At 32.9% G+C, this 25,501-nt stretch overlaps 4 protein-coding genes and 1 long non-coding RNA gene across 6 annotated transcripts; 4 read left to right on the top strand and 1 right to left on the bottom strand.

The window, feature by feature from the left end:
- Positions 1-2,897: 2,897 nt before the first annotated feature.
- Positions 2,898-5,562, top strand: LOC106445878 (THO complex subunit 4D). 2 transcript variants are annotated; one of them, XM_022718039.2, is made up of 7 exons: positions 2,898-3,119; positions 3,382-3,594; positions 4,344-4,487; positions 4,559-4,627; positions 4,719-4,915; positions 4,995-5,075; positions 5,216-5,562. In XM_022718039.2, exons 2-7 carry the CDS (start codon positions 3,382-3,384, stop codon positions 5,382-5,384), a joined length of 873 nt encoding a protein of 290 aa, XP_022573760.2. In that variant the 5' UTR covers positions 2,898-3,119; the 3' UTR covers positions 5,385-5,562. The 2 variants fall into 2 exon arrangements, with proteins under 2 accessions (XP_022573760.2, XP_013742973.2); XM_013887519.3 differs by having other exon boundaries at positions 2,966-3,119; positions 3,345-3,594.
- A 47-nt stretch (positions 5,563-5,609) lies between these two features.
- Positions 5,610-8,853, bottom strand: LOC106445876. Its single transcript, XM_048777390.1, has 5 exons — positions 7,782-8,853; positions 6,577-6,635; positions 6,359-6,487; positions 6,149-6,284; positions 5,610-6,053 (listed from the first exon to the last, which is right to left on the bottom strand). The coding sequence occupies exons 1-5, from the start codon at positions 8,481-8,483 to the stop codon at positions 5,754-5,756; spliced, it is 1,326 nt and encodes a 441-aa protein (XP_048633347.1). The 5' UTR covers positions 8,484-8,853; the 3' UTR covers positions 5,610-5,753.
- LOC106445879 lies at positions 8,574-8,999 on the top strand. Its single transcript, XR_001288576.3, has 2 exons — positions 8,574-8,718; positions 8,849-8,999. It is a non-coding gene; the product is annotated as an uncharacterized LOC106445879 (long non-coding RNA).
- A 3,234-nt stretch (positions 9,000-12,233) lies between these two features.
- On the top strand, positions 12,234-13,148 carry LOC106448190 (probable NAD(P)H dehydrogenase (quinone) FQR1-like 1). Its single transcript, XM_013890113.1, has 3 exons — positions 12,234-12,341; positions 12,690-12,839; positions 13,050-13,148. Exons 1-3 carry the CDS (start codon positions 12,234-12,236, stop codon positions 13,146-13,148), a joined length of 357 nt encoding a protein of 118 aa, XP_013745567.1.
- Positions 13,149-15,639: 2,491 nt separating this feature from the next.
- LOC106449459 (GDSL esterase/lipase At5g37690) lies at positions 15,640-19,392 on the top strand. Its single transcript, XM_048777389.1, has 6 exons — positions 15,640-16,010; positions 17,526-17,653; positions 17,739-17,865; positions 17,990-18,102; positions 18,597-18,846; positions 19,009-19,392. The coding sequence occupies exons 1-6, from the start codon at positions 15,773-15,775 to the stop codon at positions 19,233-19,235; spliced, it is 1,083 nt and encodes a 360-aa protein (XP_048633346.1). The 5' UTR covers positions 15,640-15,772; the 3' UTR covers positions 19,236-19,392.
- The last annotated feature ends 6,109 nt before the right edge of the window (positions 19,393-25,501 follow it).

Raw genomic sequence — 25,501 nt, 5'->3', positions numbered from 1 at the left:
GTTCAAGAACCATTATGCAGTGTGGATGAAAAATGGTTAGCGAGCTCGGTGATGTATCGTTTCTAAGATTCAGAGTGTTCTCTTCTTGAAAGTGTTCATGCTGAGTTCTTCGCCGATATGAATGTTTATATCTCCCGTATAAGAGAAAAGTTAATTACGTCTTCATCTTCTCGATTCTGTGTTTCTAACTTACATGTGTTACTATCTAGTGCTTCGCGATATGCACTGACAGAGCACACCCGTATTTGTTCTGGAAAGTCTTCATGATGGGAAATAATATTTACGATGGTACGGTGATGTTGTAGCTTAAGTTTTACGTGATAACTCATTCCACGAGTGGTTTTTTTAATTTTCTAGATCAATGAAACGTTTCCAAAAATTCTGTAATAGCAAAACCAATTAAGGCAACTAATTTGTGAGAGTCTCTGTACAATGGACACGTGTCATACATGGTGTGAAAGCATTAACTCCAATGCTCCTCTTTTAATATATAAGGGATTATTCTTGGATTCACCCCCTAAATGAACCTGTATGTTCACCAACCAATAGAATTGTGTCATTTTAGATTCAGTATCTTTTAGAAAAGGAAATAAAATATTATCGAATTATATTATATTTTTAAAATAAAAATTGTATTAATCACAAAAATAAGATTTTTTAATCGCAAAAAAAAAAGAATTTGTTTTTCAAAAGTATTTTTAACGCTGCCAACAAATATTAAACCCTAAACCTTTAGGTAAACCCTAAACTCTTGAATAAATCATAAATCTTAAAGTTTAAGATTTGATCCAAGAGTTTTAGATTTATCCAAGGGATTAGGGTTTACCCAAGGGTTTAGGGTTTATCCAAGGGTTTGGGGTTTAGGATTAGAATTTAGGGTTTAGTGTTTTAAAATTTATCAAAGGGTTTAGGGTTTACCGAAGGGTTTCGGGTTTAGATTTAGAGTTTAGTGTTTTGTTTATGGTATTAATTTTTTTTTGAAAACTTTTTTTTGCAACTACTATTATTTTTATTTATTTGTATTTTTTTAATTTTAAAAACGTAATATAATTTGACAATATTTTGTTTCCTTTTTTAAAAGATATCGGATTTGAAATAACTAAATCTTATTGGTTGATGAACCTATAGGTTCACCCTATGGGGTGAACCCAAGAATAACTCTATAAATAATACTACTAATTTAGAGTAAGTAACAATTTGTTGGATTTGTGCCAAGTGTTAGGTTAGATGGTTTGGATCTGATTTATTATGATTATAAGTCAGTTAAGTACATTACTATATTACTAGGTTGAGACCCGCGCAAAAGCGCGGGGTGAATCAGTTCTATATTGGTTTCATAACAAATATTATGAGTAAATACAGTAAAACATAATAAATGATATTATGTATAGTTTGTAAGTTGAAAACATGTAAAAAAGAGCTTAGAATTGGATGTACTAAAGGATTTTTATAGTGTTGGCTCATCGTAGCAACTATACCAAGATACGACCAATAGCTTTTTAATACTAATATTGGGCGGGATCAATTATGTAAAGCCCAGTATCTGAAAACGACATACTTTTGTTTTCAATTAACTGAAACTTAGTAATTGTCATTTTCAAAATAGTTTCCTAATCTAAAAAAAAATCAATCGGAAAGAGGGATTTTAGGGTTAATGCTTGGTTAGCCAACGTAATGCAAACTTATGATATGATAAAACTTTACCATCTCAATCACTCTCCACCCGCAGCTGAATCCATAAACGATGATCTTGACCTTAACCTTTTGCATTGACTTTAAAGGTTTCAAGTCGTAGATGAGGTTCATCGCAGCCATAGTACAAAAGTTTGTTTGTGTAGTACTAAAAATTATGCTATGTTTTAGTGACTGATGAAATGACTACCATTCGCTTGGCTTATATAGTTGAAAATGAAAGCATTGCTGAGATTTTTTTCGAAATATTAGCACAATAAGTGAAACATATGTACCGTGTCAATCACTCTCTAATTAACACAAAATCAATGTAGAATTTACTATATATACTTTCTTGACATCAAATCAATGTAAATGGCGCAATTACCGACAAAATCACTTATATATATAAGATATTCGATGAGAACCAATATTAAATATAGTCAAAACTATTTCTATATTCTACTCTAAAATATCAATTGCCGTATCCTCCATACTTAATTTGCGTATACCACCGGTCAACTATCTATATCCTTATTGCATTCAAATATTACTTGCATACATCGTTGTAAATTAGCTACATTAGTCAATTTGGTTCGTTTTCATTATTCCATTTCGGTTTGCGGAAATAAACATCAAACCACATAATTTTAATTCTTTGATGAACTCTGTTACCATGTTTTTTTTTTCTCTGTTACCATGTTGCAAAATGCGAACTCAATTAAACAAATATACATAAAATTAAACAAATGAGAACGACCTGTTTGTTGTGTTGAAATCAAATAGTTTAATAAAATTGTGGAGTCTTTGTCGTCAAAATCATGTGATATGGGCATCTTCATAACATAAGATTTTCAGATTAAGAATTTGTTCACGTACATGTATAATAACTTTCATTGTCTAAAATAGTTTAACAAAATAGTTTAATGTAATTTGTAGAGTCACCATTGTTAGATAGATTTGATACTAACCAAATCTTCATAGGGCTGTGATGCAAAGTGGTGCAAATTGTAAAGAGATGAACTAAGCGTGTACATTCTAGTGGATATCACGTGTAATATATTGTTTCTTACATAAGGTCAAAGAATGTAATTAGGTTAGTATTAAGATAAAGTTATTTTGATTCAAAATGGGCAGCCACAATAATAAGATTGGACTGCCAATGGCATTTGATGTAAATATTTTAGGGGAGTTCTTTATATGGGCTGAGAATGAATATGATGATGCCAATTCAGTATGGCATCCTTGTAAATAATTTACATTTTGAAGGTTATTTTTTCAAAATGTTCCTCCATTAATAAGAAAGGGATTGAGTACTTAAAATAATTACGAAAGTAACCTCGCCTCCCAAACACTCAGAAGAAGGTTTACCCAAATCTCTCTCCTCTCAAAACCCTAAATTCCAATCATCCAATCCCAACTTCTCTCTGATCTCGATCTCCTTCTTGGTAACTCTTCATCCTTTTTCGATTCCCAGTTCTTTTTATAAGATGCATAGATCTGTCGATCTAGGTGCTTCGGGAACTATCGATTTCCTCGTATTGATGCCGCCGTTATTGTTTGTTCTCACTTGCTTACCTGATCTGTGATATCTCATGGGATCTTGAAAATTTTGATTTAGGTCATTAGATTTGTGTATTGATTATACTATAATTCCGTCGTATCTGTTTCAGATTCTGTGTTTGACATAAAGAAGGTTTGGATTGTTAGATGTCTGGAGCTTTAGATATGACTCTTGATGAATCGATCAAGAGGGCTAAGGCTGCTAGGTCTGGAGGAGGAAGAGGAAGTTCCCGCCGTGGCCGTGGTGGTGGTCGTGGTCATGGACCAAATGGGTTTCTTGGTGGTGGAAGAGGAAACGGACCTGCTCGTAGAGGCCCTCTTGCTGTCAATGCTCGGACCTCATCTTTCACCATTAACAAGGCAAGCTCATTATCTGGGATCTCCTATGTGAAATTCTGAGTCTTTGTGGTGTCAAGCATATACTGACTGAATCATGCTAAAACTAAACGGTGGGAGTCTCCCTTAACCTTCTTATGTTGTGGAGAAGCAGGTTTCCTCATTCATGCATAAAAGCTTTAACATTCAGACTCGTATAGGAGCGATACATGCCTCTTCGTAGTTCATCTAGAAATGCCTCTTACCCCTCCGATTTCAGTTTTTGTGGTTAAACCGTGACTATTTATGAGCAGCTTAGTTGCTTAGTTGCTTTTGCCACACTTCTTTTAAGCTGAGGAGCTTCAGTAATCTAGAGGCCATTTTTTGTTCATCCACTACCACAAAAGATGTGGGTGTTTGGAGGAACTTCAGTTAACTGTTCTGGCAGTAATGAGGGCCTGTAGTCCACCGCACAGTCTAATCATGCTTGAAGTTATTGGTGAACATCTTGCAGCATCTCGGTTTTCTGCGGCGTACTATGAATGTCCTGGTTTTTTCTTTGGAACCGGAGCAGTAGGCAATATGCAGTGGGCGGAAATTCATTGCTCCCCCATTTTGATTTGATTTCTCATTGGATGGTTCTTGACTACTTGGTGGAGCTTTTTGCTTTGACTGGTTTTCCTTCTTTCAGACAAATGGGTGGTCTCTTTTATATTTTTGAAATTATATTTCATTGACATTGCAGAAGATCAACACAGAATCCTTGTACTGATGTTATCTGGTCTTTTCAATAGCCTGTTCGTAGGACCAGAAGCGTGCCATGGCAGAATGGTTTGTTTGAAGATGGCCTAAGAGCTGCTGGAGTGTCAGGGGTTGATGTTGAAACCAGGCTCCATATTACCAACCTAGACAACGGTGTGACAAACGATGATATAAGGGTATAAATTATAATCTTGACTTATTTATATTCTTTGCTTTCTTAAATAATAATATCTTTGTGGGATCTTAGGAACTCTTCTCTGAGATTGGGGAGCTAAAACGTTATGCGATTCATTTTGACAAAAATGGGCGTCCAAGTGTAAGTTCTCACGAATCTTATCTTCTTGATCGTAGAAAAGCTTCTACTTTTTCTAACTGTGACCTCTTTGGTATTTTCCTTTGTGCTATAGGGCACAGCTGAAGTGGTGTATCCAAGAAGAAGCGATGCAGTCCAAGCTCTGAAGAAATACAACAATGTGTTATTGGATGGAAGACCAATGAGACTCGAGATTTTGGGTGGAAACAACTCTGAGGCTCCTTTATCTGGTCGTGTGAATGTGAATGTCTCTGGACTCAATGGAAGGCTGAAGAGGACCGTCGTTATCCAGTATAACTTTCTGTCTTTCTCTGTTTATGTATTGCACTAGGGAATAAATGATTAACAAAATCTTCTCTGATGCTGGCAGGCAAGGAGGAGGGAGAGGTATTGGTAGATTGAGAGGGAGAGGAGGAAGAGGTCCAGCTCCTACTGTCAATCGCCTTCCAATGTAAGTATAACACGTTCCTCTTAGTACTGCTTAGGCTAGAAAGCAACCAAACTAAAATATTGTTCTAGCTTGAGACATAAAAGTCTCTTTTTATTCTTAAAGAGGAAAATAGTAACTGTTGGATCGTCTATTGTGGGCAGTCAAAACCGGCAAGGAGGAGGAAGGGGTGGGTTTCGTGGTGGTAGAGGGCGTGGTGGACGTGGTCGTGGTGGTGGAAGAGGGAATGGGAAGAAGCCAGTGGAGAAATCGGCTGCTGACCTTGACAAGGATCTTGAGAGCTATCACGCAGATGCCATGAACACTTCTTAAAAAGCCTCAAAAAAGAATCAGTGTTGGTTCGTTACTGCTTAGGCTTGTGTGTTTGTTTGTTACTACTTAGTCTCAGTGTTTGAGATATGATGTATTGTGCTCTTCGTTTCCTGTGATTTTAGTTTTGTTTGGAGGTTGGTACTGGTGTTCAGTAAATGAGAAATGTTTGTTTCAAAAAGGTAGAAGGGTGCTTGTTATTTTAAGGTTTACACTGAGATGAAAAGATATTAGAAACTGATTTGGATTAGATACTCGTAAACACAAACCCGTTTTCGCATATATTAAAAACAAAACAATAGCCGCACAGATATACAAAACTGCGTAAAGAAATAAACACAACTCATTCTTACAATTAGACATTTTATGTGACTACCTATCAGTACCATCAACGTTCTCGTTAAGAACGAGCTCACCAGAATTGCTTCTATGAAAAAGCTTCTCCACCACCTCGTCCCAATTCTTCTTCTTCGACTTTGGTTCCGATGCTTCGGCATTGTTGCATTCTTCTTCTTCTTCTTCTTCTGCGGCAGACACTGCATGTGGGATGTTGAGACTCACAGCTCTCTCTAACGCATCTTTGTGCTCTTTCTCTAAAGTGTTTAACCTCTCCATTCTTTTCTCTTTTGGTGCCTTTGTCACCACTGTCTCTGCACTCTTCTCTCTCATTTCCTGCAGCCACACGTCACACAAACACTCACCATTGTTTATTTCATTAATTACCTAACTAATAATCCCTTTAAACTAGGCATTTTCTTGAAACTTACCTGAAGGGCCTTTTCAGATTCTCTTTCTATCCATAGAATCGCATGATCGGATGTTGCATTTGATGACAGTACTATATGTTCAAATCTCCCATCAACAGGAATAGCGGTTCTCACTTCAGGAGGAAACCTTCCACATCTAAATATATAAAACAATAGTCAGAGAAAGAATCACAAAGAAAATTAGGTATTAAGTTTTGATATTATTATTACCTGCAAAACTTTCGCTCCACGATATGATAGATTCGACCAGGAGCATAAAGTCTGCGAGGGTCCCTTAGTTTCCGACCCTCTGGTATAAACGTATCTCTCAAACAAACTAGAAACAACAAGCAAGGCAAGCTTGTCCAACCACAACATAATACAAATAAGTTCCTATTAAAGTATAGAAGCATTTTGGAACAAAAGAATGACTATGCAGAAACACTAACCAGAAGATGGACTTGAAAATATCCTCTAATGGCGTCGCCGTTCTTGGTAAAAAGTCATCCTACGAGACAAAATATAAGTTTCTTGAGTTGATATTCATATACTTAGCAGCAGTATTTTACTTCACGTTTAACATGCTTTTCTTAACAACCAACCAAACAAGCTCCTCAATGAGTACAAACTTAGCAGAATATTCTGACTAAAGCTTCGATTCAATGTTATAAGACACAGAGCATATTCTTAACTTAGGGAGGCTGATTATGACAATGCTTTGGTCAAAAATGGACATAACCATCCACAATCCAAACGAAAGAATTATTAAACATAGTGTGAATTTTTATATCAAAATTATAAAATTATTCAGAATTAAATAAACTAAACCAATGTTTTACAATCTCTGTTATCTCATCTAAATTGTATAGTTATCCTAAAAATGTAGACATCATTTCAACCTATTTCCTATCAATTTTTTAATATCCGTATAAATTTAAAAAATGAGTCTAAAATCTACACTATAAAAATCTTAAGAACAGAATTCTCACTTCAAAAGGAAAAAACTAAACCATAATCCTTGAAACATAAATCACAATACTACTTGTATTACAAACTAAAAAAAAAACTGTCAATTTTATTATCTAACGTTGTAATGAGTACAAACTTAGCAGAATATTTTGACTAAAAGCTTCGAATCAATGTTATAAGACAAAGCATATTCTTATCTTAGGAAGGCTGATTATGACAATGCTTTGGTCAAAAATGGACTAACCATCACAATTCAAACAAAAGAGTTAATAAAATAGTGTAAATTTTTTATCACAATTATTCAGAATTTCTATCAATTTTGAATAACCATAAAATTAAGAAATTAGTCTTAAAATCTACACTATAAAAATCTTAAAGAACAAAATTCTCACGTCTAAAAAAATTAATCAGAATACGCCTTTAAATTTAAATCCTTATTTTACAACCTAGAAATTGTCAATTTTTTATCTTATCAAATGTTGCAAAACTATTCTGAAAGAGTATTCAGACATCATTTCAACATTTTTTCTGTTAAACAAATTCTCAATTCATCTAACATTGTAACTCCAATGTCTTACGCTATATTTAGAATTAAAATCTCTTAAAACCATATTCTTAAATCTTTTTAAATAACCATATTGGCACTAATTGATAAAAAAAATAAAAAAACAAAGGGTGTTCAAACCTGCAAAATAACGGAGAAGATGACGTCAGCATACTTAACGGCGAGGTTAAGCGACATACACCTGGCCGGAGCCAGAGCGAAACACCTGATCTTGCTCCTGGGCACACCACCGATCATCGCCGGAGTATTAACCACCAGAACCGCCATCAACGCCGCAACACCAGACCCCAGAGAATGACCAGCGAAGACCAAATCGTACTCTCTCCCATTCTCCTCCCAGAGTCCACGAAGCGTCTCCGATTCTTGATTCAAAACCCAAACCGCCGATTCCAAGAGCCCGTGATGAACGTACCCACCGCCGAGCATCTTCTGACCCAGTTTGTTATTGAGAAGGATCTTGTAATCGCTCTCCTTGGCCAAGTTCAAGCCGCGGATCGCGAGTACGATCTCACGGTGGTCGTGGTCGACGTAGACGATGTACGGCGGAGATCGTCCTTGGGTCTTCTCGTAGGTCACTCGTTTGATGACCCAATCCGGGTTCAGGTCGAACTTTCCGATCGACGGAGAGACTTTGGGGTTTCGGAGATCGGGCTCGTAGACGGCGAGGATCACGCGGCAGATTCGTGGGATGGGCTCGAACTCTTCGGGTGTTGCTGCTGCCCACGTGGCGCTGTCGTCGGATCCCACGTGTGTGCAGCGTTTCCATGCCCACCGGCTGAACCCCACGCAGAAGACGCATTCGAGTCCACAGGCCACTGACATTGTTTTGTCCTTAAATCTCGGATTTTTTACAATTAGAAGCCGATTGGGTTTTTAGGCTTCAAATTTCTTTTTTTTTTTTTTTTTGGGAATTGGGATTTTTATGATTTGGAGAAACGGAAACTTTGACACAAAGATAAGATTATTTTTTGGCAGCTAGGAACGGAGAAGGGAATGCTTGAAATGGTGTAATTAGAGAACACTTCAGACAAGATACAACTAGAGAAGAAGACTCGAGGTTGGTAAAGATTTGAATTGAAATTATGAAAACAGGGTTTTGAAGAATATATTACATATATTTTTCTTTAGTAATTTAGGATTTGGAGAAGTTTATGGAAAATGAACTGATTCTTTTTTTTTCTGAAAAGGGATTAAGGGAAATGGATCGATAACTTGGAAGAAACTAGTTGCAATGAGAAACCAGTTATATTTCAAAAAAAAAAAAAAAGAGAAGATTCCAGCTAAGTAAAGAGAGATAATCTCGACAGAGACAGGCAGCCCAAAAAGAAAAGAATTGAAGCACATGCCCATTTTTCAAGTCTTTCTATTAAAATATCACATTTTCTTATTTATTTAGAAATTATGGAAATCTTTGATTCTCATTTGATACCCATCCGCACAGGGAAAGCTATGTTGACTAGTTTCTCAGGTTATTTTTTCACTTATCTTTTATCTTTTTTATCTGAATGACCTTGAACAAAAAAAAATATATCTGAATGACCTATGTTCTACATATTCTTCTGTTTGTCAGTCCTTGTTTATATCTTTCATTAAACTCTGATACAAGTTTTGTTTCTGTTTCTTTGATCTTTGTCTCTGGACAAACTCTAATTAACGAAATAAACAGAAACGAAACTTGCTAAATAATTTGGGACAGATTAAATGGTTAAATAATTTATAAACTATTGTCACAAATTAAATGGCTAAGTAATTTAAAAATAAAAATTAACAAAAAAGAGATATTAAAGTTTGTGTTTTTTCATGAATCTGGGTTTCATTGCGGTAAGTTGAAATAAAAAAGAGCTAAACCAATCAAATCTAACCACATTCTCACTTCTTACGAGGTCAGTTAGAAGTTAACCAACTACTTTCACTAAACAACCATATCTTAACTTGTAAGAGCCCGTAATTCCGTATACATACTTATAAGGGCGTATTTACCAAATAACCAAAATCATAACTGAAATTAAGTGTATGATATTGATTTTGACGAAATGAAAAAATTAACATTTAAGCTTCATGTTATTCGGTTGTACCCTCCATAAGTGCAAGTTGCTGGTACAAAAATAAGAAGGAGATGATGTTGATGGTTTATGGTGTGGACACTTTTATGAGATTGATGTGCAGAATTGAAGTTTAATAGGACCTCTACGTAACTTTTTTTTACCCCATACATTTATTAATATACGTAGTAAATAAGTGGATACGATACAATACTTTGCAGAATTGGAATTTGGTAAGACATCCACGTACTATTCTATGTCATCAACATAGTACCAGCACACAACATGTGGTGGAAACCATACATAATAAACCCACCTTTAACCTATGACTACAATACCCAAACTCTTACTTAGTAAATCTAAATTCTAGGTATGAACCTATAAATCTAAATACAATATATAAATTGTTTTCCAATATTAGATATTTGAAGGACATTTACTTGGTTAGAAGATTGTATATATTTTATTTCATATAGTCTAAATCCTAATCAAGAAAGTATAAACCCAAATAGAATGTATATAATATGGTTTACTATACTCAAACCATTACTTAGTAAATCGAAACTTTAGATAGGAATCTATAAATCCAAATACAATTTATAATTTTTTTTTAATATTAAACATTTGAAGGCATATTTACTTGGTTAGCAAATTACATATTTTCTATTCTATACAATCTAAATAGTATAATAAATCATTCAAACCGTGTAAGTTACAAAGTAAACATTACCCAACCCAACCACTAAATACGAAAACCTAAACTTCAAACACTAAACCCAAATCCAAATATAAACTATAATATATATTTATGAAATTTTAAATATATTATATGCGTTCACTGTAAAATCACATTAATAGAATATAACAAATAAATATTACATTGCAACTTTTAAAAGAGGGGGATACTATAGTTGGCAAAGGGGAAGAGGAGAGTACGGTGTTTTTATCAACTCCATCCAACGATGGTTGAAATAATTAGTATAATATACTTCAATGTATGTTTGTAAGTTCTCTCCATACACATGACATTAGATAATGTTGAGATTACAATATATGAATAGAATAGTCTGCCAAATATAACATGGTTTAAATTGCTATTCTTTGTCGTTGTTGCTTCGCCGTAGCAATCTTTGGCAATCGGATAATCAGCGAAGAATCACCTTCGCGATAATACCATTACACACAGTTTTCTCTATCGGAAAGATCCGTCAAGATTAAAGACGATGAAAAAGCGATGGAATAAATTTGGAAATGAGGGGTTATGACTTTCCAATTGCCACGATTTACTTTTGTTACATAATAATTTATTCATTTCATTTTTTCTCTATAGGTTTTACCGGTTGCTTCAAAGGACAATATGACAATATTACATAAAATACATATGGCACACACAAAAAGTAGGGCAATTAGTCATAGATTGAATTATAATTTGTTTGATAGCTAAATGCTTTCCCTACTTATAAAGTTTTTTTTAACTAAGGCTTTCATTCAACTTATAAAAGTAATTACAAATAGAAATATTCTTTTCGTACTCTTTTCTCATACCAAATAAGAATTTTTTTTCAGTTTTCATTGAGTACAATTTAACCTAATATCCAAGATTGACTACTCATTCATGCACCAAAGAACCGTGCGACTGTGAGAAAACCCTTTATAACAATGTTTTTAATCCTGATAGAGATACTGAACTAAATTATTTTTCAGGGTCACCGATCGATCATAATCAATAGATTAATAAATGCTAATATGTAGTTATACATAAATATAATATTATTAACTATTGGAAATAAGATAATATACAGTATTCATGTTTTATTTACAAAATATAATTCTTGGATCAGTCTGTTCTGCCAAAAGCTCACGTTTCATGGTAAAATCATGGACTTGAATGGCTTAAAACATTCGAGTCCGTAGTCATTTGATTCTTCTTTTATTATTTATAACTGAATTTTAAAATCAGGAAACCCTAATTTTGATTTCTAGGTTGTGTATCGAAAGGGAAGAAAATGATATCTCAATTCTTGGATCATACTGGGTTGTGGATAGCAGTCTGTTCTGTCAAAAGCTCACACTACATGGTAAAATCTTGGCTGGAAACAAAACCAAGAAAAATCAAAACTTTTCAGAGATTCTCGAGAAGGTTGAAGGAGAAGGACACTTATTTCCATGGCGAACAATTTATATCATGTATGTAATTAAAACAAACAAATCATTTTTTTTTCCGAAATGTTCTACATGTAAATACATCTTTGGTCATCAATTAATCGACCGGTCAACTCTGATTGACTCGGTTTAGTTTCTGTGATCTGAACATGAAATTTCCTATAGTATGATTTTTCACTGCGGATCGAAAATTTGTTTGTGGTTTAATACGTTTCTCGAACGATCTGTTAAATAGTTTTTATTTGTGGATTTTTTATTTAAGCTGCGTTTTAGAATACTTAGGTATGTACACCATAAATGATATTGGCCTCTTGTAACGGATTTGGATTTCAACTGGAAATCCATTAATTGATTATTGACAAATGTAATGGATTGTACCAGGTACTACTCAATGTACATACATGTGGTGAAACTAGCACATGGGATTAGGAACGGTGCTGCTTCGGTTGATGGTGTCGATGCCAAACTCCGGCAGGTCAGTCAGTGCTCTCTTTACTGACTTTTCTATGAAGCATCTCTGACAATTCTAGGCTACAATGAGATACAAAAACTGACCATCAAATCTTTGAAACAGAATAGGAGCTGTAGTTAGAAAGAAGTTCTTATGTCTGAATGAAAGAGGGAATACATTTCTATATATTCTATTACTGGTGAATATATATGCCACCATTCTTTAGGGTATGTGATAATTTTTTGAGTGATTTAACACTTTTAATCTCACTGATGCATGTTGTCAGCTACCTTAAATTTAACTTGCATCCTCTGAAAGAAATACGAAGACATTCATACTGAAGCATCGAGTGAAGCGTTTTTCTCTTGACAGGTAGTACCAGAGACGATCCAAGAAGATGTGATCTTTAAAATGAGTGCACCACCAAAGAGTGATGCTCCTCTTATCACCTCCAACGACCTTGCTGAGGCTGATGGGTTTGTCTTTGGCTTCCCAACAACGTTCGGTATGATGGAATTCAAGGCATGCAACGGGCAGGAATATTTTAGGCTCTCAAGCATATATATTTTTTGGCCCATTAATTATTAGCTTTTCAAAAAATTCAAATATATCTGCCGACAGTTTAAACCCACGATCTCAAACCTTCGTACTAAAGCCAAACACCAATAGAACTGTAGGCATTTTTATACAAAATATTGGCCCCTTAAACTATTAAACAATTTTGGCCCCAAGCTCATGCTTGACCAGCTTGTGGTCCAATCCGGCCCTGTTGGTGGCCTCTGGAGAACTCCACAACTTGCTGGTAAGTCAGCCAGAATCTTCTACAGCTAGCACCGGGCCTCAAGGTGGTGATCAAGAAACCATCGAGTAAGTTTTTTTTCAATCCAAAACAACACCTCATCAAAGACAATTGCTTCAGTTTCTACGTTTTGGAATGTTTATTTATGTTATCATTGATTTCTAACACAACCTTTTGTAATCTTTGTAAGCATCAGTCAAAAACTATTTTCAGGACTAACTCTACTTTTATAAATCTTGATCTCATACAGTTAAGCAAACATAAGAATCTTTTCTCATTTTTATTTATTTCTAAACAGAATAATCAAGATATATGTTTACATCTACATGTTTGGTTGCTAATGACATTTATAGCATATGGTGAGTTGGTTTGGATCGCCTGAGCAAGATCCTGAAAGATCCAAAAAGATCAAAGTTTAATAGGACGAAGAACAAAAGAAAAACAAATCCAGAAAAAGATCAAAGTTTCACTTCTTTTTTTATTATCAAAGATTAATTTGGATCGCCTGAGCAAGATAATAACAGTATCATACAAATTCTACTAACCCCTTTGCTGAGCCCGACAAAACATCAAAAAAAAAATACAAAATCAAGTAATACCCATATGTGTGTAAATATTTTTCAACTATTAAAAAATATAGCTACCTAAATTAAAAAAAAAATCAAAAAAGAAAATTTCATATCCCTATTCAAATCCACGTGCTCGAATTAAACTCGAAATTGTATCGGTTTCTAACATTGTTATTTGAACAAAATCAAAAACCAAAATAACTAAATCCAAACAAAATCCAAATTCATAAATAACCAAACAGTTTCTATGTCTCTTGAATCGGAAACCAAAATATACAACAGAAAACAAAAAATAACAATCGGGAAGCAAACCGAAAACCAAAAGTCAATGTCTAAATGTATTAAATAAATATTTTATATATTAAAACAGAAGTCACAACATTGATTCATGTATGATTTTTTTTAAAAATGGACCTAATAGACCTATTCCTAAAAAGTCATATTACATTTAATCTTATTATTTAAATTTTGGGCCTAACAGAAATTTTTATTGGACTATCAATAATTAGATTTAAACAATATATAATTCATTGGATTTATAGATAATATAAATTAAATAGATATAATTTAATGTTGTAATACTATACCTCCATATGTTAATTATTTAAATATTTGTTGATGTTTAACTTTTAAAATTATATAAAAAAAATTTAAATAACAAAAATCATATTGTCTAACACTGATTAATCTTTACGACCTTAAACTAATGAAAACAAATTTAAAACTATATAGTTTATTTTAACAATTAAACAAAAACTAAATGTTTCATTATTTACTAGATAATATAAATCTATGAAGAGAAAAGTTTAATTTTTTTTAACTTTCTAAATTTGTGAAATGTTACAATATTTTTGAAAATGACAATAAAAAATATTTTACTAATCTTTATATATAAAGGTATGATTTTAATAATGAAATAATAATCCGAAAATATATATATATAGAAGAAGATACAAATACATGTGAAAGTTTAAAACAATCTATTCAATGAAAAAAAATATCGTAAACTTATTATGTTTTAAAAATTGATAGACACATATATATTATAATATATACCAATTTAGAATTGATAACAAAATGTTTATATAAAAATAAATTAAAACAAAAACTTGCGCGCGGATCAAAATCTAGTACATATTTATAAATTTACCAATAAAAACAAGAAAGCACTGGTACTATCCTAGTTTTGAGTTATTCTTAACAGCCATACAAAATATAATTGCATTGAACTCAATCGACACAAAACCAAACTACAAATGGATTTTGATGGTTCCCATTTAATAACAAAACAATAAATAAAGATACGGGACATGCAGTCGCCCTTCAGTTGCGTTGGTGATCTCATCTCTTGTGGCGAAGGGATTGGCACTACACTCGGCGATGGAACATGCAGTCGCCCATTAGTTCAGAAATGTTCTCTTTGAATCGGATTCTCTCCAATTGGTAGCAGCTATTGTGGGAGGATCAAGCTATTCAGACCTTCATGGAGTTCTAGCTGATATCAATTTACTATCTCTATCGTTTGAATCTGTGTCTTTTGTGATTTACCCATCGAGGTTCTCTGTCTTTTGAAGATGAACAAACGAAACAGGCTCTTGGAAGCTTTGTTTCTGCATCCGGTTTAACCGGTTAAGTTTTTTAACGAAAGTAGTTGGTGCACACAAAAAAAATAAAGACACGGAACCAAAAACTGGATTTGTATCGAACAAACCAGATTGAATTGGACCTAACAAAACGATTTTAAGTACACAATTTAAACGTGCATCGATACTTTCAAACAGTCGTTCTCAAAACGTTCGGAGTCTGACGACTCTGACTTAAAAGTAGATGTATCTTCTGACAATTTTCCCACCCATGATATTTCTCTAGAAATTCAGTTTTCTAGAACAATAAAAAGGAAAAAATCAAGCAACTTCTCTAGTTAAGAAAATAATCACCTAACATATACAAACTTTCTGTAATGGGCATGACCAATATAATATAATTAAATGGATAAAATTGAACCCATCATCACTATATATATTTTCAACACTCGATCACACATATTCTGTCCAAACTTTAAAATACATTAAGTAACCCAAAACACAATGATGATTCTAAGGCTGGCTCTCGTGGCCGTCATCTCCTCCTCCGTGGCTGCACAATCAGCCTCAACGACGTCGCTTATAACCTATATATTTGGCGACTCATTAACCGAAGTAGGTAACAACAATTATTTGCAATATTCGCTGGCGAGATCAGACTTTCCATGGTATGGAATTGATTTCTCCGGGGGCCAAGCTACCGGAAGATTCACCAACGGTCGGACTATCGGGGATATCATATGTACAGACGCCCTCTTTCCCTCATATACCTATGCATATAAAGATGTACACATGCATGTATTTAGTTCTCATGTAGATGTGGCCATCTATACTAAAATATACATATGTATATATAGATATATAGTTCAATTCTTTTACCCATTTCTACTTTGATTTTTTTACCTTAAAATAATTTTTTTTTACTTCTATTTTAATGGTTTTACTAGATTCTGACCCGCCCTTGAAAGGGCGGGTATTTTTTTTGTTTTAATTTTTTGAATATTTAATTTTTATATTTGTGTTATTTTTTGTAATTATATTTGTGTTTAATATTAATATATTTTAATATAATTTTTGGTAACTATATTAAATATGTCAAGTTGCATAACTATACATTATACCATATACATTTTAGAAATTATTTTTAAACTATATTCTTAAAATTTGCAACATATTATATTTTCTAAATAGTTACCTAACATATTAGTCAAGAATATCCGTATCCAAAAAAATCTGATTCGGAATCGACCCGAAAATCAAAATTTCTTACTCTATTAGACTTCGCATATATATTCGAATGGTTCTTAAAGTGTTATATCCAAAAACTAATATCAAAATCCAACCCGCATCGAAAACCTTTTGAAAAATATTTGAAAAGAGTAATTTTAATATATTATGTTGGTTATATATATACATACATATATATTTATATATGTAAATGAGTTACTATGGTTTTTACTAAGTTTAAGTTAAATCATATTTAATAAATATTTTTTAATTGAATAATCTACTTTAAATCCGTAAAACTAAATGAGTTTCTATGAAATATTTATTTCTATTAAAAGTCCACTCAAACCCTGTTAAACCTATTTTAACATCATGTGCTCTGTTTCTGGAATATTCTTGTTTGTTAAATACATACTCAGAATTAATTAGATAACAAATAGGAGTAACAAAAAAAATAGAAAATATATTTATATTCCAGATTTGTTTCCATATACGTAGTAGCCCTTTAAAATCGGACTTTAAAAACAGAAAAGTAATTTTTGTATTTTTCTGTGTGGTGGTTTGTTTTTTACAAAAATGAGAGTTTAAATATATTTTGATGGGAGTTTAAATATATTTTTCTAGGCTTTAACATATTTATATAAGTCGATGCTTAGGTTTTATCCCTTTAAAATAGGAGTTTAGAAGATATAACAGTCGTTTCCTTTTCGTTGTGTACATGGTGGTTACAAAATATGTATTGCAGTTAGGGAATATATGATTTATTATTTGAAGGAGGTAAAGTAAAAAAATAATTGTTGGATCCTACTTTTATCAATGGGTCAAACTGCCGTTTTAATAGAATAGATTTAGAGTAAGGTCTGAATCGATATCAGATTTATTTTCAGTTGAACTTGGTATTTGATTTCGGCTTAATTAAATAAGTAAATATTATTTTAATAGAACCAAATCTACTTTTGATTTGATTAATTAGGTGTGAAAATATTTCTACTTACACTAACATCCAAAGACATTGATATGCATATTGTAGCTACGAAGCTTGGGATCCCATCACCCCCACCATATCTATCGTTATCACGAAACGATGACGCATTTCTGAACGGTATCAATTACGCATCCGGTGGAGCTGGAATCCTCAACGAAACTGGCCTCTATTTTGTATTTACTCTTATCTTTCTCTTTCTTTTCTATAAATTCTATAAAGTTCAGTTATTTAAATTTTAGTTTTATTGTGATCGAGCAGATCCAACGGTTGACGTTTGATGATCAAATTAATTGTTTCAAGAAAACTAAAGAGGTTATTAGGGCGAAAATTGGAGATAGAGCTGCCAACAAGCATGTTAATGATGCCATGTACTTCATTGGCTTGGGTATAGCTTTTAATTAGACCACTTAATTTGGTTCTGTAGTTTCTTCTCCTTTTCGTTTTAAAAGAAGTATTTTAATCACAATCATCATTAACATAATTTCTCTCTTTACAATTTAAATATATAGGAAGCAACGATTACGTAAACAATTTCTTGCAGCCATTTATGGCAGATGGGCAGCAATATACACATGATGAATTTGTCGAACTATTGACCTCAACCCTAGACAATCAACTCACGGTATATATCCCAACCAACTTCTACTTCTGCTTCATTTTCTGAAATCCAAAATACAAAGCTCCCATTTTGTATTTTCCCAAATTCTATGGTTAGTCTTCTCAAAGCATGGCTGAAGTTTTTGTTTTTGTGCCCGTTTTTAATAAACTCTAACTTTTGTAATATTCATGAATATTTTATCTAGTTTGACAAGCATTAAAACTAGGGATATTCATATATAGTAACTTCGTAAAGGAATATAAAACTTCAAATTTTAGATAAATAACCAAGTAAAAATTGTCAAAACAAAAATGTGAATAATCCATAGAAAAGGTTTTGCAGGTCTTCAATATATAAAATCTTGCTCACATTTTACGACACCAGTTTAGTTTTAAATGACTTTTGGTATCAGATAAATTATCATTCTCAAAACACATGTCTACTGTTCAGTTAACTAATGTATTACATTCGAGTTATTTGGTTAATTATATTAATACATGAAATATGATGGGAAGCAGACAATATACAAACTAGGAGCGAGGAAGGTTATATTTCATGGGCTAGGTCCATTAGGCTGCATCCCATCACAGAGAGTAAAATCGAAGACAGGTATGTGCCTCAAGCGTGTCAACGAATGGGTAATGGAATTTAATACAAGAACAAAGAAGCTTCTAGAAGATCTCAACAAACGCCTTCCCGGAGCTAAATTTGCGTTTGCCGACACTTATCCAGCCGTTCTCGATCTCATTGACAACCCCACGCGCTACGGTAATTTTACTCATTGTCCCAAAATCAATATTTAGCGTTTTGTTTTCTTTACCTCATGTCTCATGAAGTCGTAGTTTGCGTTTTGTTTCTTTTTTTAATTCTTGTAAAGTCCTAGTTTGCGTTTTACTCAATTACACGAACGCAATTTTACAATAAACGCAGGATTTAAGGTAGCGAACACGTCGTGTTGCAACGTGGACACGAGTGTTGGAGGGCTTTGTCTTCCCAATTCAAAGATGTGCAAAAACCGTAAAGACTTTGTTTTCTGGGACGCGTTCCATCCGTCCGATTCAGCTAATCAAATCTTAGCCGATCAACTTTTCTCTTCTCTTATTTCTTCTTCGTCTCATTCTCATTCTCCTGCTCCTGCCCCTAAAAACAATTATTAGTATAGTTTTTGTTGGAGAAGAAAATGACTAAACAAATGTGTTGTTATATACTCCTCGAACGAGATGCATGTGTAATTATTTCATTATATGTTTCTGATGTAACCATCGGGAGAAGTATGTGTGCCTTGTTACGTAAGTATTATTTATGTTGAGATAATTATGGTTTTGTATGTTTCTTGGATACATCTTGTCTCGTGCGCGTTTTATGGTTCCTGAACATACACTAGATATAATTAGGTGGAAAAAATATCCACGATTCGTTATTCATTTCGATATGAATCGAAAATATGAATATCTATAACTCTAAATCAAATCAAATACTAATATCCAATATCCATTAGAAATGAAACAATTTAATAAATACCTAACATTTTTAAGTGTGAATATCCGCTCCAATATTGCATATTAGTATTTATATATACATCATCTTCGGCCTCGTGATGGATATTGCATAAAATCAAGAATCCGAGATCCGAACCCAAACCGAAAAACTAGATCCATATCTAATATAAGATGTAAAAAAAATACTCGAATGGATCATGTAGGATACTACAAAACATATATGAACCTACTATATTTTTTCCGGCTTCGAGAGCAAAAAAGATGAAGATGAATTTTACGGAAATGGTACAAATGAAAACACAAATCATTATTCAAATCAAATATTATAGAAAATAAACTATTAATATGACACATCCAGGTAGAGGACATTAGACCAATATGTTTCATTGGTTTTATATCATCCTCTTTATAGCATCATTCGCACGCTGAAAACAAATACCAAATACAACCATATTAATTGTAAAGTTTTGCTAGTTATGTGTGGTAGTTGTACCAATTATACTATCTATGCATGTTCTAATTGTACTATAACTCATTCTAGTTGTACTAGTTATACTAGTTTTAATTATACTAGTAATACTCTACATTTTTATTTGTCAAAATTTTCGTATATTGAAGATGAAATTTGGTTTCATATGAGTTTAGAATTGATTGAGGATGATTATGTGTTGATCCATTTTTGTTGGATCACTATTTTTCTTCTTCTTTTCGGTGAATATCATGTTTTCAAAGTATTATGGGATGGAGAATACGAAAATGGAGGAGATGATGATTGTGGATAAGAGGACGGAGGAGATGGAGATAAAAGATATGAAAATCAATCTGAATTTGGATGGATTGTTGGAGGGGTTTTTGCAAAATTGACCTACAACTTAAAGTCAAATACAAAACTAACCTCCTTTTTTTTTTGAAAATTGGTTTTGCCCTATTCACCCCACAAGTTCATATAATTTACGAAAATGCCATCAATTTTTTTTTTTTTTTTCGAAAATGACATTTTTACTCTCTCATCCTCATCATCTTCAAGTAATTACAAGATTGTCATTGTCATCAATACCACAACCACCATGAACAACCAATTTGAAGCTCTTAATGCTCCCAAAATCGATTTACCCTTCTTCTATTTTCCATTCTTGTGAACTAAACACAACATATCTCTCACTTTCTCTCCACAATGAGATAAAAAAACCCAAGATTTTGATTCTAAAATTTTTATGGTTCATAAAGTCATAGAAGCTAACGATTCTGGGTGGGTGACTTTCGTTTGTGATTATGTGTGCTTGGAGAAGCCTTATGTATGCTAAGGAACTTATCTCACCAATTTAAGGTATGACATCAAGTTTTCTTCCAGATCTGTTCGTCAGACGACTTACTTGGGAAGTCGTCTGGCTGTAGACGACTTACCTGGAAGTCGTCTGGTCAACGCAGAGGTTATTTTTGCAATTGACTTTGAAATCTGTAACCTGAGACGACTGAAAGTTAAGTCGTCTACTATTGTTTGGTTTCAAAAAAAAATTTCAAAGAACCTAGACGACGTACATTTCAGTCGTCATAGGTTAGTTTTGCATTTGACTGGATAATTTCAGAAGTTTGACTTCCCCAGACGACTTACATTTCAGTTGTCTGGCGAAAATTAAAATGATAATATTTTTTAAAAAGTAAACGACTTACAATTAAGTAGTCATAGGTTAGTTTTGCAATTGAAAAAAAAAAACTTCAAGATTTAATTATACACAGACGACTTATAATTCAGTCGTCCAGGATTTTTTTCCGAGATTCTGGTCAAACCTCGTAAATCCTGGACGACTTACATTTTAGTCGTCTCGTGGACGACTGAATTATAAGTCGTCTGTATATAATTAAATCTTGAAGTTTTTTTTTTCAATTGCAAAACTAACCTATGACGACTTAACTGTAAGTCGTCAACTTTTAAAAAAATATTATTATTTTAATTTTCACTAGACGGCTGAAATCTAAGTTGTCCAGAAAAGTCAAACTTCTGAAATAATCTAGTCAAATGCAAAACTAACCTATGACGACTGAAATGTAAGTCGTCTAGCTTTTTTGGAGTTTTTTTTTAACCAAACAATAGTAGACGACTTAACTTTCAGTCGTCCGAAATAACAAATTTCAAAGTCAATTGCAAAAATAACCTCTGCGTTGACCAGACGACGTATAGTTTAGTCGTCTAGATAACTTAGATCGAAGTCGTCCGCGTCTTCTCCGCTAGTTTTTAAGTCTTCTATGTTAGTTTTTGAATAACTTGTATTTTTAAGAGTGATAAGTAACTTCAAGATATGTAAAACTCATATTTACAAAATATGTTCTCTCCCTTAGTTTTACTAAATTTGACTAAGTTTTTCAACGCAAACTTATAAAAAATATGATATGCTTTGACTAGTTACTATTGTTTGTTTCCATCTCTTAAGTATTATTGTTATAGACAATAATGATGACTATTGTTATGAGTTGGAAGAAGGGTTAAAATGCTTCTTAAAATGTTGTATCAATATGAAGCTACCAACATTCTTATTTATTAAGATGAGAAAAAGGACATTGGAGTTTATTATTGTATATGAGAGATCCAAAGATAAGAAAAAGCTACTGAAGTCTATTATTTCATTGATTAGTAAATGTGTAAACACATTGTTAGCACATTTAATACATCTTGGAAAACATTATTACTGATTTTACAAAAACTTCAGAACTAAAAGAGTAGACATGCAATTCACAAAACATATCACAAACAAAACTATTATAGATCATTCCTCTACAAAGACAAGCTTGGATTCCACTTGATATGGAAGAAAACTTTGTCAGAAGACTTCCAGGAAGTCCAGACGACTTTTAAGAAGTCCAGACGACTTCCAGGAAGTTCAGACGACTTTGTCAGAAGACTTTAGGAAGTTCAGACGACTTCCAGACGACTTTACAGGAAGTCCAGACGACTTTACAGGAAGTCCAGACGACTTTACAGGAAGTCCAGACGACTTTTAGGAAGTCCAGACGACTTCCAGGAAGTCCAGACGACTTTGTCAGAAGACTTCAGACGACTTTGTCAGAAGACTTCCAAGAAGTCCAGACGACTTCCAGACGACTTCCAGACGACTAACAGGTAAGTCGTCCCAGAAGTCTTCCAGATCTGAAAAACCTGTATATTAAATCCAGATCTGAAAAACCTGCATATCCAAAAACGTTCAAATGGCTTAAAAAACAGAAAAAATGAGTGGAAGATTAGATAAATCTTCCTTTACAGAACACACAAAAATACATATCTAAAAATAATAGATCTACCTTTAAATTAGTGGAAGATGAGTATCATCTAATTAAAAACCTGCAAAAAAGATAGATTAGTAAGAAAGACATGAGACAAAACTGAAAAATTCATATAAAGTTTGGTGTTTTCAAGTCAAAGAGATTAGAGTGGGTTTGGAGAGTTTTAGTTCGGAAAAAAAGTAAGAACTTTATACAACAAGAAGTTACCAAATGAAGAAAAATCAGACATAAGAACTTACCAAAACGCTCAGATCTATTATCAAAGGGAGACTTCGTCAGAAGACTTCCATGAAGTCCAGACGACTTCCTGGAAGTCCAGACGACTTCCTGGAAGTCCAGACGACTTCCTGGAAGTCCAGACGACTTCCTGGAAGTCCAGACGACTTTGTCAGAAGACTTCCAAGAAGACCAGACGACTTCCAGACGACTAACAGGTAAGTCGTCCCAGAAGTCTTCCAGATCTGAAAAACCTGCATATCAAATCCAGATCTGAAAAACCTGCATTTCCAAAAACGTTCAAATGACTTAAAAATAGAGAAAATGAGTGGAAGATTAGATAAATCTACATTTATAGAACACACAAAAATACATATCTAAAATTAATAGATCTACCTTTAAATTAGTGGAAGATGAGTACCATTTGATTAAAAACCTGCAAAAGAGATAGATTAGTAAGAAATACATGAGACAAAACTGAAAAATTCATATAAAGTTTGGTGTTTTCAAGTCAAAGAGATTAGAGAGAGGTTAGAGAGTTTTAGAATGATGAATATTACATTTTTGTTGCAGCCATTTGAGATGAGGAGAGAGAATGTGTAAATTTTTCTTTATATAGGGAGACAAAAAATCCAATTAGGTTAAATATTTTTGACTCAGACGACTTCCTGGACGACTTAGATTTCAGTCGTCTGGTGAAGAAATTAAAACAGACGAGTCTAGAAGAGTTTAATATTTTTAGCGGGAAATAAATATTTTTAGCGGGAAACTAAAATAGAAAACTTTCCAGACGACTTACAAGTAAGTCGTCTGGTTTAAATTATTTAAGCGGAAAAATAATTTTTAAAAAAAATTTTAGGCGGGAATATTTGGATGACTTACATGTAAGTCGTCTGTTTTAATTTCTTCACCAGACGACTGAAATGTAAGTCGTCTAGACCCTCAACATAACCCCTAAACTAGCTTTTATATGTCTGGTAAATGATCCGGTTAGGTTAAAACGTACATTGGTAAAATTAAAGGTTCGGCACGATGTGGACGACTGAAATATACGTCGTCCGAGTAAATTATTCAACAGACGACTGAAATATAAGTCGTCCACACCCTAAACATAACCCCTAAACTTAATTATCTAATTAAACACTTCATAAAATCAAATCAAACTTGAAAAGTGTTTACTATACACAGAAATAAACACATATAGGTGAAAACTAATTTTTGAAAAAAACATTTTAGTTTTCCAAAATCTAATCCTAACAATACATACAATACTACAACATATGTTTGCCAAACTCCTAAACCAAAGTATTTCATGATTCACTACTTCCACTCATCTATCTTCAAAACAAATCAATTTTATCATATCTTATTTTATATCACTTAAAACTGTTTATAATTACTTGATTTTTATTTTTCTCGCATCAAAATATTTTTTTACAAGATTTATAAATTATTTTTAAAATAAACTGGTACCAGACGACTTAAACTTCAGTCGTCCAGACGACTTCCAACATCTCAGACGACTCAGACGATTTATTGGGGTTATATTCGTAAAAATGGCTTCTGTTTTTTTGTTTGGTAACAAGGGACTGAGCTGTAATTTCACTAGGCTTTTAGGTTAGTTTTGCATTTGATTCAAGTTTGGGTATAGGTTTGAGGTTAAAATCAAGTTGTGGGTTAGTTTTGGCAAAAACCCCATTGTTGGAAGTGTGATTGGAGAGGGAAAGTTTTTCGTGTGTGAGATCTGAAATAGGAGAGAGAATTGGGGTTTAAGCTTAGAAATCAGGTCGTTTTTTGTTTAGAAAAATTGGTTTAGATATGAGTGGCTATGTTAGTAAATAACTTGAACTTCGTAGATTTAAAAGACATTTTACTTATTTTTAAAATTAAAGTTTATTTATAGAAAATCAAATTGTAAGGGATCCAAAATGAATGATTTCATAGTCATGTGAGCTATATTAAGATCTGATCTATTTTTTATCTTCTAAGAAGTAATAATTCTTGAATTTATTCTACTATTAAAAAGACACATCATTATTTATATATTATATAATTTTTTATCATTATAAGCACCATATAGAACTCAAAAACAGAACCGTTAAGCAAGCAAGTATTGTTGCAATGTGCCTTAATTTATGTTGAAAGATCAAAAACTTTGAACGAACTTGATTTTTTTTTTTCTCTTTTTAAGTTTAAAATCAATAATCTAAGCAAAATCTATTAGTTTTGAGTTAAAAAAAACAATGCAAATGATTAAAGCGGCTGTTATTTAGAGAGTTGCCGAATTTTCTAACCTAAATGAAAAAAAGATGAAATAAAATTTACAATTATTCTTCATTAAAAAGCAAATAATATATAAAAAAATATTTTTGGGTACTTGAACTTTTATAGCCAATGATAATAAGAGCCAGTCAAAGCAAATAATTAAGGAT

Source organism: Brassica napus, chromosome A4 (genome assembly GCF_020379485.1).
Source record: "Brassica napus cultivar Da-Ae chromosome A4, Da-Ae, whole genome shotgun sequence".
Classification (NCBI taxonomy): Eukaryota; Viridiplantae; Streptophyta; class Magnoliopsida; order Brassicales; family Brassicaceae; genus Brassica; species Brassica napus.
The sequence above is the reverse complement of the archived record's forward strand: the minus strand, read 5'-3'. Positions and strand labels throughout refer to the sequence as shown.

Excerpts from the sequence above, each read along its gene's own strand:
- LOC106445878 (XM_022718039.2), top strand. The coding sequence starts at position 3,382 with ATGTCTGGAGCTTTAGATATGACTCTTGATGAATCGATCAAGAGGGCT. Across the intron at positions 4,628-4,718 it reads ACAAAAATGGGCGTCCAAGT|GGCACAGCTGAAGTGGTGTA; the intron begins GTAAGTTCTCAC and ends TTTGTGCTATAG. Across the intron at positions 4,916-4,994 it reads AAGAGGACCGTCGTTATCCA|GCAAGGAGGAGGGAGAGGTA; the intron begins GTATAACTTTCT and ends TGATGCTGGCAG.
- LOC106445876 (XM_048777390.1), bottom strand. The coding sequence starts at position 8,483 with ATGTCAGTGGCCTGTGGACTCGAATGCGTCTTCTGCGTGGGGTTCAGC. Across the intron at positions 6,488-6,576 it reads ATTTTCAAGTCCATCTTCTG|CTTGCCTTGCTTGTTGTTTC; the intron begins GTTAGTGTTTCT and ends TGGTTGGACAAG. Across the intron at positions 6,054-6,148 it reads AATCTGAAAAGGCCCTTCAG|GAAATGAGAGAGAAGAGTGC; the intron begins GTAAGTTTCAAG and ends GTGTGGCTGCAG.
- LOC106448190 (XM_013890113.1), top strand. The coding sequence starts at position 12,234 with ATGGATTGTACCAGGTACTACTCAATGTACATACATGTGGTGAAACTA. Across the intron at positions 12,342-12,689 it reads TCGATGCCAAACTCCGGCAG|GTAGTACCAGAGACGATCCA; the intron begins GTCAGTCAGTGC and ends TTCTCTTGACAG. Across the intron at positions 12,840-13,049 it reads TCGGTATGATGGAATTCAAG|CTCATGCTTGACCAGCTTGT; the intron begins GCATGCAACGGG and ends TTTGGCCCCAAG.
- LOC106449459 (XM_048777389.1), top strand. The coding sequence starts at position 15,773 with ATGATGATTCTAAGGCTGGCTCTCGTGGCCGTCATCTCCTCCTCCGTG. Across the intron at positions 16,011-17,525 it reads GACTATCGGGGATATCATAT|CTACGAAGCTTGGGATCCCA; the intron begins GTACAGACGCCC and ends TGCATATTGTAG. Across the intron at positions 17,866-17,989 it reads CATGTACTTCATTGGCTTGG|GAAGCAACGATTACGTAAAC; the intron begins GTATAGCTTTTA and ends TTAAATATATAG.